This window comes from Macaca nemestrina, chromosome 1, assembly GCF_043159975.1.
Source record: "Macaca nemestrina isolate mMacNem1 chromosome 1, mMacNem.hap1, whole genome shotgun sequence".
NCBI classification, from domain to species: Eukaryota; Metazoa; Chordata; class Mammalia; order Primates; family Cercopithecidae; genus Macaca; species Macaca nemestrina.
Genome location: NC_092125.1, coordinates 55368019 through 55381396, shown reverse-complemented (window position 1 = coordinate 55381396; position 13378 = coordinate 55368019). Strand labels below are relative to the sequence as shown.

The 13378-nt window shown below is 35.8% G+C and overlaps 1 protein-coding gene across 7 annotated transcripts in view; it reads right to left on the bottom strand.

Moving 5' to 3' along the window:
• The window catches only part of LOC105484660 (crumbs cell polarity complex component 1), a 279683-nt gene that overhangs the window by 124356 nt on the left and 141949 nt on the right, over positions 1 to 13378 (bottom strand). For 6 of the 7 annotated variants that reach the window (XM_071077580.1, XM_011746497.3, XM_071077581.1 and 3 more), the window contains 2 exons: positions 11739 to 11878; positions 5292 to 5474 (listed from right to left, as the gene is read on the bottom strand). In XM_071077580.1, the coding sequence (XP_070933681.1) occupies positions 5292 to 5474; positions 11739 to 11878 (323 nt within the window). The remainder of the gene's footprint in view (positions 1 to 5291; positions 5475 to 11738; positions 11879 to 13378) is intronic. The other variant, XM_011746496.3, reaches the window with a different exon arrangement.

Here is a 13378-nt window from a genome sequence, read left to right as displayed (position 1 = left end):
AGATAGATCGTATCCTGTGCCAAAAAACAAGCCCCAACAGATTTGAAATAATTTGAATTATTTGAAATGATACAGAATGTGTTCTCTAGTCATAATGGCATCAAACTGAAAATCAATAACAGAAAGATAGAGAAAAATTTCTAAATAGAAATTAAACAATTCAATTCTTATTTCTAAATAATCCATGGGTCAAAAAGGATGTCAGAAAGGAAATTTAAAAATACACAGAACAGTATTAAGATGGAAGTATGGCATATCAGAATATGTGGGATGCAGTTACTAAAGCAGTATTGAGAGTTAAATTTATAATGCTCATATATTAGAAAAGAGAAAAGGTCTTAAATCAATAATAAAAGTTCCTACCTCAAGAAGCTAGAAAAATAAAAATAAATTTAAAAAAAAACCCCAGAAAATAAACCCAAAGCAAGCAGAAACAAGGATATAAAAAGGAACAGAAATCAATAAAATTGAAAACAGGAAAACAGAGAAAATCAATGAAACCAAAAGCTAGTTTAAAAAAAATCAATAAAATTGATAAACCTGTAGAAAGATGGACAAAAAAGGAGAAGATGTAAATAGTCAAAATTAGGAATAAAATAGAGAAATCGTTATAGATTCTGCAGCCATTAAAAGAGTAACAAGGCACTACTATGAGCAACATTATGCTCAGAAGTTCAACAGAAAAATCAGCAATATAGAAGATCCAATCAATACAATCACCCAACATGATCTAATTGACATATATAGAAATACTCCATCCAACAACAGCAAAATACACAATTTTTAGAAAAAAAAAGGACCAATCCCTTGAAATCCACAAATCACCAAAAATAGGTATTCTCAATAGTCTTGTAACAATACTGAAATTATATCTGCAATTCAAAAGATCCAGAAAACGGAATCTCCAGGATCAGCTGATTTCCCTGAAGATGTCTACCACATATTTAAAGAATAATTAACATCAATTTTACATACTCTCTTCCAGAAAATAGAAAATGAAGAAACATTTCCCAACTTATTTTATGAGGTCAATATTACCCTGATCATAAAACCAAAGACAGTATAAAAAAAAAAAAGAAAAGAGAGAGAAAGAAAACTATAGATCAATAACTTTCATGAACTTAGAAGCAAAAAAGTCTTACAAAATATTAGCAAACTGAAAAAAAATACACCAAATGGGATTTACTTCAGATATGCAAGTCACATTCAGTATTTGAAAATGAACCAGTGCAATCTATCACATCAACAGGCTAAATAAGAAACTTACATGATAAATCAATTGCAGAAAAAGTGTCTGACCAAAGGCAATACCCATTTATGATTAAAAACTCTTAGCAAGTTAGGAGTAGAGAGGAACTACTTCAACTTGAAAAAGAGCATTTATAAAAATTCTATGGAGATCATAGTTAATGGTAAAAGACTGAATGCTTTCCCTCTAAAATGGTGAATGAAGCAAGATGTCTGCTCTCACAACTCATACTCAACATCGTAAAATAAGTAGCATGTGTATTGTAAAGGAAGAAATAACACCATTCCTCTTTGCAGATGGCATAATTGTCCATGCAGACAATGTCCCGGAATCTACAAAAAGAATATTCCTAGATCTTATCGATGAGTTAAACAAAGTCTCACTATACACAATCAACAACCAAGAAACAATCATATTTTTACGTTCTAGCTCTCTAGCAAGTGGCATCTGTTGCTTATTACCAGGAGTAACAGTCTGGACACATTTGGCCACTGCATTTTGGTATCGGAGTCACCAAGGAAAACACAACACAGTCAAGTACTACATGGAACAATGTTTTACTCACATAAAGAAGAGACAGAGCAAGGTCAGCTATGTAGTTGGCGTCAGTCCCCATAAATAGAAGGGCCTCCTTGCAGCAGATGCGGGGCAGTTGGCAGCATGTAACCCTCTCATGCTGCAGCAGAAGAACCTTTTGCCCTCCCCGCAGAAGAAAGTTATAGCAGTGGGGCTGGCTAGGTGCCATATGATACATATGTTTAAGCAGAACAAGGGAGTACATATTGAGTCTGAAACAGGGAAAGATATTCCCACACAAGGTGATAACTCCAGCATGGGCTGCGAGGACGCTTTATCTCTTGGGAAGGAAGTGTTCTGGGCCCAAGGCCCATTCTTACGTGGCTGAGTAGGGGTTTGAAAGACCACATGCACAATATTGCCTTTCCCAACACTAACAGTGAATATGTAGAAAGTGAATTAAAAACAGAATACTATCTACTATCCCTCAAGTATATACTATATACTTAGGTATAATCTCACAAAAAATGCCCAGGGTCTGTATGTGGAAAATTACTCAACAGCTAAAAAAATAATAACAACTAGGAAATAGGCAAAAATCATGGGGAGACATTTTCCTGAAAAAGACAAATGGATGTCAAACAAGCATATATAAGATGTTCAACATCACTAGGCATGAGGTAAATGCAAATTAAAACCACAGTGAAATATCATTGCATACCTATCAAAATGACTACTAAAAAAATGTGATAACATTAAATGCTGGTGAGAATGCAAAGAAATTGGATCACTCGTACATTGATGGTGGGAATGCAAAATGGTACAGACATACTGGAAAACAGTGTGGCAGTTTCTTAGAAAACTAAGCATGAAACTATCATAGGAACCAGCAATTTTACTCCTGGGCATTTACCTTAGAGAACTGAATACTTACATTCACACAAAAGCCTGTACAACAATGTTTCTAGCAGCTTTATTCATAATAGCTGAAAACTGAAACAATCTAGATGCCCTTCAATGGCTGAATGGTTAAAAGAAAAAAACAAAAAACCTTTGATATATACATACCATCGAATTTTACTTAGCAATGAAAAGGAACAAACTATTGATACACAACCTCGATAAATCTCCAAAGAATGATGCTGAGTGAAAAAAAAAAAAAAACAAAAAAAAACTCCTATTCTAAAACTTTATGCACTGCATAATTCCATTTATATAACATTCTTGGCATGACAAAATCATACAAGTGCAGAACAGATTAGTATTTGCCAGGGATAAGGGATGAGGAGGCAGGGAAGGAGAGAGGGGGAATCCTTGTGATGACAATTGTTCTGTATGTGGACTTTGTCAATGTCAATATCCAAGTCTGATACTGACTTATAGTTTTGCAACATGGTACTATTGAGAAAATTAGGTAAAGTATACATGGGCCTCCCTGTATTTCTTAAAACTGCACATAAATATACTATTACCACTTAAAAAGCTATTTTAAAATGAAATGTAGAAAAACATATGTAGACATAAAAATATGTGACATAGTAAGCAGGAGGATAAACTTAGCATCAGAAGATCTAGGTTTGTATCCCCAGTGTACCAGCTCTAGCTATTGTGTCAAATTGGTTATCTGTTTGCAAACTTATTTTCTCTCTATTTTAGATACACAGAAAGACTAGATTTTCTAGTCTTTTCTGCAGTTAAAAGTAGTTATATGATTAAATTTGACCAATAAAATGTTGGTAAAAGAGATATTCATTACTTGTAGTGGTTGGTCCATAAAACCTGCAGGTGTCATCCTCCATTTTCTTTCCTTCTCCAGTGGCTTGCTGCAGAGGAGCACAGCAAATTTAGAAGTAACATTTTTGAAGCGAGGAAAAAGCATAGAGGAGCCTGTGACCCTGAATCGCTATTTGTAGGACAACTGATGATGGGAACCCAGTTTTGGAATTCACATGAGTGAAACATAAACCATTTCATTAAGCCACAGAGATTTGGGGCAGCCAGGACATCTTAACTCATATAGTCATTCCTGGCAGCTCTTCAGAAATCAAGCCCAACACTTTTTTCTGGAACATTCTACTGCCTCTCCTGTTTAGATCTGCAGATTCAAGGGGTCACCCATTTCCTTTTATTTGATGAGGCAATATTAGCAATTTTCTTTGGCTTTGACAGAATCACCCCTTTATGACCCTAAAACCAGTATTTTAAAAATAGTTTATAATGCTTCACCTTATTCCAAGAAAAATATAAAGTAGCTGACAAAAGTGCATACACCAGACCAAAATCAAATAATTTAGAAACAAATTTTTGAAAAGGGGCAATAGTAAGAAAGAGAAACAGGAAATTTAAATATCCCCAGAGGTGAGGTAAATACACAAACATATTTCAGAAAGACCTGTATGTTTGCAGATCTCATATTTATTTCTAGCAGCTTAAATAGTTGGGAAATACGATATATTACAAGATTTGTTTTATGCATTTAATCAGTTTAGTCAATCAAAATTTATTTGGATGCATTTTCAAAACTAGGGTAGGAAGTATGCATGATAGAATTTGTTCAGGGTAAATACCACTTTGCTGATTGACACCTGAGGGAATTTTTTCCTGTATGTTCTCCTTGAAAGGTCAGTGAATAAGGAAGTAAACATTTTCTTTATCGACCGTGCAGCAAACACTGCCACAAATCAAAGATCATTAAACTTCAAAACTGAAACACTGAAAGAGAATCCTAACTGTAAATAGACCACCGCCTTCTTTTCTTATTTCTCATGTACTTTTCTGAGAAATCCTGAACAACAACTGAAATATTTTCCAGAGGCATCACTGAATCTATTGAGAAAGAAACATGATAGAAATCTAGATTGTAATTAGTTTTCTCAGTGGTATCAATGCAATTGCAGGTAAATTGCTAGCCATTAATGAATTGGAGACTGCCTCAAAAATTCTGAAAATTTTCAGAACGGGAAGGAGACACATACAAAACTGTTCAATGGAAAACAGACATGCAAATTTCCTCTGGGTTTTAGGTAAGAAAGTTGTAAAACAAAAAAAAAAAAAAAAGAGAGAGTAATTTAAATTTGATATATGGAATGACTTCAGCTATAGAATCGTTGAGGAAGATTACTTGAGACTAGGTCATTTTTCCCAGTGTAAATATAAGCACAGTAAGTTTTTTAGCAAATTTGAATAACATAAAATTTAACAGCATTATCAAATTTGATAGCATAAAAATTTCAACATTTTCTGTGTATAAAGTAAAGAACTTGAGATGCACTCCAATTCCCAGCATAACATATAAAAATGTCACCCCTTTCATACCTCTTTTATCCCTGTTTTTAATATTTCTCTCGTGATTTGAGGAATTCTGACATGTGAAACAAGATACTTTTCATGCCCACAAGGGGGACCCTTTGCACCATAGCAACGGAGTTTACACAACACAGATCCTGCTAATACCCCAGTTGGTTAAATCCATGTTCTGCCATAAAATGCCAGAAAGTCAAGTCATATCCCATCTCCTTGGCCTCACCTGTGAATCCAGGCTGACAGATACAGACATAACCTGAGGCTTCATGGTAGCTGAAAGTAGAAGGCAGTCCAGTGATGTGTCCATACTGTTTCTCTGAGGACAACTCCACACATTCCCCATCAGACTGGCAGGGGTTACTATTGCATTCATTGATATCGATCTCACACTGGGCACCTGTGTATCCTGTAGGATAAAAATTCAGAGAAGCTGCTAAGTCAAAGGTGTTGAATCATAGAGCATCTGCCTGAAAGGAGGCTGACTGCTATACTGGCATTGATTTAACAAGTTGATGTGCCTGCCCTCAAGGAGTTGGTAAGGGGAATCTGATAAGATTAGGCTTATGTGGAAACAAGTACTAGTAGCAGTAAAATCACTTTAAAATTTTTGACCAAAAAATTTTAAAGAAAAATTTGATTAATAAGACCTGAAATAAAATGGGATGTCAGGATAACCTGGATTTAACCTGAACATTTTAATGAAAGGCTCCAATTTTTCAAATATTCTTCATTTGTGAAATTGTATTTTAAAATATTTTAAGAGAATAGCTGAAAAGTCAGCAAATATCCCCAAAACCAAACTAAATTATCTTAAAACTCAAAGTAAAGGTAAATCCTTATTTCCTAACACTCAATGAAACAGAATAATAGGTTGTTTTAAATTTGCATGGACTTAGCTGGATTATTTTATTAGGACCAGGAATAAGAACAGTAAAACATAAATGATTTGTCACTTTATAGATAATTAAAATATTAAATATCAATGAAAGTTCTCTACTTGAACTTTTTCTTTGCTTTTACAAATATGGGCAACTGTAAGAACATATACAGTTTTAGTGTATCTGAATGTTTTAACATAACCGGAACCATATTATATGCATTCTTTTTTTTTTTTTTTTTGAGACGGAGTCTCGCTCTGTCGCCCAGGCTGGAGTGCAGTGGCCGGATCTCAGCTCACTGCAAGCTCCACCTCCCGGGTTCACGGCATTCTCCTGCCTCAGCCTCCCGAGTAGCTGGGTCTACAGGCACCCGCCACCTCGCCCGGCTAGATTTTTTTTTCTGTGTTTTTAGTAGAGACGGGGTTTCACCGTGTTAGCCAGGATGATCTTGATCTCCTGACCTCGTGATCCGCCCGTCTCGGCCTCCCAAAGTGCTGGGATTACAGGCTTGAGCCACCGTGCCCGGCCTATATGCATTCTTTAGCAACTTGCTTTATTCACTCCCTTGCACAGTCTACCAGTGTTAGTAATATAGATCTAACTCATAATTTTTAACCACTGCCAAGTATTTCAGAATATAGATGTGTCATACCTTAACCATTGTCTTACAGTTTAACCTTTGTTTTATGTACATTTTTGCTATTGCAATGTTGCAATGAATATCATTATACATGGCTGTTTGTGTAAGTGTTTGAGTATAACCCTAGAGTTTATGCCTAGAGGTGGAATTTCTGGGTCATAATTTATGTACATTTTTAATTTTAATAAAAACTGCCAAACATCTCTAATTTAGTTGTACCACTTGCACAACCAGCAGTGGATGATTGTGAATGTGGCTCCAAATGTTTGCCAATGTTTTCTATCACCAAACACAAAAATTTTCACCAGTTGGTTGGATAGAATATAGTATCTCACTGTTATTTTGGTTTACATTTTCCCAGTTAATATTGAGCTGAACATTTTTTTTTTTTTTACCATTTCATTTTTTTTCCTGTTTTTTCATTGGGCTGTTTTTCATATTGATTTATAAGAGTATTTATATATTGTGTATAGCGCAAGCCCCAAAATGTAAATTTAGTGGGATGCAAATATAACACTGATGGTCGACAGGATAACATCAACTGTTTTGTAACATGGTAAGAGAAAAGTATAAAGTTTTTTTAAATTTATATTTATTGATTGATATATATTTAAGACGGATTCTCACTGTATTGTCCAGGGCGGAGGGCACTGGTGTGATCTTGGCTCACTGCAGCCTCCGCCTGCCGGGTTCAAGTGATTCTCCTGCTTCAGCCTCCCAAGTAGCTGGGATTACAGGCGCGTGCCACCAAGCCCAGCCAATTTTTGCATGTTTAGTAGAGAGACGAGGTTTCACCATGTTGGCCAGGCTGGTCTTCCTGACTTCAGGTGATCCACCTGCCTCTGCCTCCCAAAGTGCTAGGATTACAGGCGTGAGCCACTGCGCCAGTCCTGATGTTTTTAAAGAAACACAATTCAACTTCACAGTCGCCTAAGGGCCTTTGCAAGATCATTTAACTCTGCTGAGAAATGTTTTGGAAACAGAATTTACATTTGAGAATTATAAAACTTGTAAACTAAATCATAGTATGTCTTGTCTTTAAATTCATTCAACAACTTCCCCTTTCACATAGAATGGAATTCAACATCCTTAATATAACTTTAAAAACTCCCTGCATTCCCACAGTCTTTGTGATGTTTTTCTCTCTTCTAGAAAACTCTCCTTCAAGTGTTTACTTGGCTAACTCTTACTCAGTTTTCAGACGTCATCTTGTATTACTTTCTCAGAATAACTTTCCATCATGGACAGAGATAAATAAGATTCCCTTATTTTCTCTCGTGCCACCCAACTCTTTTCTTTCATTGCTCCTTTCATAATTTTAAATTATATATTTATTTGTGTGTATGGTTTCCTCCCTCAGCAGGCTGTGTGCTTCACAAAACAGAGACTGTGTTCATTTTATTTACCACTCCAATACTGAGCAATAGGTAAGTGGTAGACCTTCAGTCACTAGTACTACTCAAAGATTGAAAATAACAATTTAGATTATAATCCTAGTTTAACACATAAACCAGGGAATTGACTATTAAAAGCAAATAATGAGATTATAATATGATTGCTCATTTTGTATTAATAATTTTAATAAACACCTAAATGAGATAATATGTTAAATCATAACCACAACATAAATTCTGCAGCTCAACAGTGTAATACATTTTTTACAAAAAGACCCTTGGGGCCTTTCTCAACAATCTGAAGAAGAAACTTAGAGTCAAAACATTCTTAAAAAAAAAAAAAAAAAAAGGAAACTAAAAGAACATGTCAGATCCAGACCCAACAATCCTTTATATTGACCACCCCAACAAAGACCATTCAGAGTCTCTTAAACTTGAATGTCTACTTTTTGAATACTATTATTTCATACTTAAGGTTCTTCAAATACATTAAATAACAGTTTCTACAATAAGTTTTTATTAATTGGTATTTGTTGTGCCACAGCGGACTTATTGAAGAAAGGCTGGACTATTTTCAATTTCCTTCTCATTCTGACTCGAGACACACATAAACCAGGTTAGGGAGGAATTTAGAATCATCATAAATCCTTTTTTTGCTTTTCCGGCTCATGCATTATCTCATTCCAATCGTGAACATTAGGAAGGTTCTGATTTATAGTCTTGCCAGTCCTGTCCCCACCCCTGAGGCTCTGTGGGGATTTTATTTGCTGCTCTCTTTCACCATGTATATAAATAGACTCCTTCAGTCAAGACTATATTCAATAGTTTTAACAAGCTTTTCTATAAAACTCTGAACAAAGAAACAATATGATACTGAGTCACATCCCCGGGGTTCTTATATTATGTTTGTTTGTTAACAATTTCAATCACATCTGGGCATCAGGAAATCTTTTAAGCTAAGCATTTAAGGTGACTGACACTTCTTGTAATTATTAATTACTTCTGAAATGAGGACCCTAGGCAATTATAGCAGTGGATTCTCGCCATTGTGTTCTGTGGCAGTGGAGTCATGATCTGAAGAAACGGTCTCCTTTTCTAGAGTAGTTTGTAGTGTTAACTTTTATCTTTGTATACAACAGCAAGATAGGTTGCAAAGGTATTCAGGATATTCTATCTAGGCAATATTACCATCCGTGCAGTAATCCAGGGCAGAAATCCAGAGGCAAAACTGTCCTAAACCTGTGCCCTTTTCTTACTCCCCACATCATTTCCACCTCCTATGTGACTCTCAGGGCTATCCCCCCACTCTTCAACCACTATTCTGTTAGTTCTAGCAGACAGACTTATCTCTTCAAACTACTGAAGAATCTTCTCCCTAGATTTCCCTGCCTTTAGTTTTATTTTCTTCTATCATCTGCCACGAAGCCAGGGAACTCTTTTGAAATTAACAAAGCAGATTTTGTTACTTCTCTGTCCCATAGTTGGCAGCGCAGATATGCAGCTTTGTGATCTGGCTTCAGTCCAGCTCCCCGGTTCCATTTCTCTACCTCCAGCCCTACACAGTCCAGCATTTTTGCAATCACTCAAAGTTCCACAATTGGACATGCTCTTTGCTTTTTTTTCTCTTTTTTTCTCCTTTTTTTTTTTTTTTTTTTTTAGATGAAGTCTCACTCTGTCGCCCTCAAGTACAGGCTGGAGTGCAGTGACACTATCTTGGCTCACCGCAACCTCCTCCGCCTCCCGGGTTCAAGCGATTCTCCTGCCTTAGCCCCCTGAGTAGCTGGGACTACAGGTGTGCACCACCACACCCGGCTAATTTTTTTTTCCTTCTTTTTGTACTTTTCGTAGAGATGGGGTTTCACCATGTTGACCAGGCTGGACTCAAACTCCTGATCTCAAGTGATCTGCCTGCTTCGGCCTCCCAAAGTGCTGGCATTACAGGTGTGAGCCAAAGCACCCAGCCAGATGTGCTCTTTTCTGCATGTGCCTGCCACCTTTCTTGCTTCTTTCTTTCTTCTTCTCCTTCTGTTCTTCATTTCTTAAATAAGTAATGGACTACACAACTTTCTAATTTTGATATTCATTTAACTTTTATTTAGTGCTTACTATGCTCCAGGATAAGCCAGGAGTTTTATATACATTACTGGATTTATCTCTGAAACAACTCTATCCTGTGGATATTATAAATTAGGAAACTGAGGCTCAGAGCAGTAATTTGTCCAAAGTCACACAGCTACTGAGTACATTTATGGAACTTGCTCAGCCATCTTTAGCTTATCTAAAATGGTGCCTCTTTGAGCAAGCTATCCCTGTACTTCTTTTCTATTCATTTTTACAGAATTTATTATAGCCACTTATTGTACCAAAAATTGTACTATATACGTTTTGACATATGTCTCCCTACTAGGATTTAGGCTCCTTGGAGGAAGGCACGGTACCTTTTTTATTCCCAGATCACTATTGTTTTAGCCACTGAAATTCATGTGGCTTAAATGCTTGAATCCATGAATGAATGGAACATGTACTAGTTGGGTTTCTTGAGGTAGATGTTCTTAACTGCCTGACCATTACAAACTCCCGCCCTCATACATAATTTCCACCTCGTGGTATAGAACTTGCAACATAGTTGCCCTTACTTGAGTGCTTAATATGTGCCAGACTCTATTTTTATAATTTTATTTTTCATAATAATACTACAAGTAAAATATTTTTATCCCTCTTTTGCAGATGAGGAACTTAAAGATTGAGAGGAACACTTATTCTATGTTTTATTCTATTTTTAGTTTTTTAAGCTTTTAAACTTTTTACTAAAAATTAAAACCCAAACACACACCATAGTCTAGACCTACATGGAGTCAGGATCATCAATATCACTGTCTTCCACCTCCACATCTTGTCCCACTGAAATATCTTCAGCAGCAATAACACACATGGAGCTGTCATCTCCTACGATAACAGTGCCTTCTTTTGGAATACTTCCTGAGGGACCGCCACAATCCCATGGATAGTGAGTGATGCTACAATGTTACGACAGCCATGACATCACTCGGTAGTAGGACTTGTTCAGCTCCATTGTAATCTTACAGGACCACAGTTGTATATGCAGTCCATCATTGACCAAAATGTTGTTATGTAATGCAAAGCTGTATGTCAGGCAGTTTGTTTCCCAAAATAAGCATCAATATTTGCCTGTGGCCTGTAATGTAACACAAATGTTACGTACTGTTTTCTATTGATTCTTTTATCACCTCTACACTCAAGTCTAATTATCCTCTATATGTGAACTTTGGTTATGGTTTATAGATAATTAACTTTTTATTGTATTAACAAATATAACTGGTTACATTACAAATGCCTAAGAGAGTAAAAGTTCCTAATAGTTTAACATTATTTCATTGGTTTCTATATATTCCTGCCATATAAAAGAATATCTTGGAAAAAAAGACAGCATCTTCCAGTGAATTTTTATCCATGAAGATCATGCTGAATTTCATCTTTTCATTGATTTTCTTCCCCTCTGTTCCCCTAGAGGGTTATGATCATTGGGCAACTCAGTAACCTACTTTAGACAATATTTAGTATAGTGGTAAATATGTTTGAGCACTGAAGAATAAAACTAAATTAAACAATAATAGCTAGAAGAAATAATTGACTTAAAACATTTAACGAAAGTATTTTTTCGTTTCATTTGCTATAAGCGATATGTTTCTATTCTAAACAAATGAAAAATAATTGGTGGAAGGTATTTTGTCACTTACCAGGCCAGCAGTGACAAGTGTAATTGTCAACACTGTCCTCACATGTAGCATTATTATGACAAGGTTTTGACCAACAAAGAGGCATCAGGGTCTCACAGTGTGTCCCTGTGAATCCACTACCCGTGCAGTTACAGCTATATCTGGAAAGTAATGAAATTTTCATGTCAACTCTTGGTCATATTGAGATAAGATATCTTTATACTGTTTCTTCATGTCCATCAACCCAAGACCCATGGCATAGTCTTACTACCTCAAAAACTCTGGGGAATTATCTATACAGGACTGAATGCATGATTATTTACTTATTAATGTCTTATTATCTTTTAAAAAATCTAGCTTCATGCTAATTTTTTAAAAGTACAGCTTCATGCAAATCATGACTATTCAGTTTCTCATTCATAAACTGAATATAGTACCTATGTTACAAGGTTATTGTGACGATTATGTATGTGTATAAAGAATAGACACATATCTGAAGGTACTAAATATAAAGAATCCCATGTATCTGAAGGTACTAAATATGTTGCTACTAAATAGCACTTAATAAAATTGTTAACATGTTTTAAGGTGGTAGAGAATGATTTATACCATCATGGCACTCTGTTATACAGAGAGCCCATTAATAAGGTCTCATATGAAAAAATGAAAACATAAATTATGAAAAACTCAGGAAAAGCCTTCATTAAATGAATTGTGACTTATGATGTTCTCTTATTTTTAGATTGCAAGAATATTTAAACCTTACTATTTCTAATTATTCACGGATTCACTGGAATTATCAAATAGCCCCAAAATACACATCTAATGAAGAAAGTTGTTGATTTTATTAAGAGGAGATGTTAATTTAGTTGAGGGTCTCCTCAAGGATTTAGTATTGGAAAAAATGGATCTGCACACTCAGCTTAGGCAAAATGAGGATCTTGGGAAAAGAATATCTATGAATTTATGAGGCACATAGAGTCCTCTTCGCTATGGCTGTGTGTGTTTTTATCACCAACCAAATATTATAAGTGACTATAATCTTCATATGTGTTGTATGAAATCTATTTACTATTCCATTTGTTCAATTAAAAATACCTACTAAAAATCTAGTATAGGTAAAACATTAGTAACAAGAACCCTGTGGTCAAAGGGCTTGGCTGGCTGACTAATGGACCTCAGTTCATGGAATTAGAAGCTCCATTTGCATAATTCCTTTGGTCTTCAAGAAGTTCTTCCCCCCCCCCCCCCCCCCCCCCCGTATACCTCATAGCAAACATTTTAAATTTTTGTGAGAAAACAAAGTCAGGTTGTATTGGATCGATCTTATGACTATCATCTCAAAATTTAGGCAAAAAGAGATAATGGCACAATAGGGAAACTATTCATGGCATATTCAAGAGAGAGAACAAAAGACAGCAAAGTTTTAGCCTTGTTTTGTTTACATTTCCAAAGGAATCAAAATGTTGTGTCATTTCTGTCCTGAGGCTTTCTGGAAACAGTGGAGTAGGGAGGGGTGAGCCTCCTTTTCCTCTGGAGGTCTTGTGTGGAAATTTCCATTGTGACCTGTCTGTCTCTGTGTTGGCCAGTTACCTGTCTCCAGGAATGTAGATTTACGCCCCTAGAGCATTATTGGGGTACAACTAAAAGTCAAAGACAAG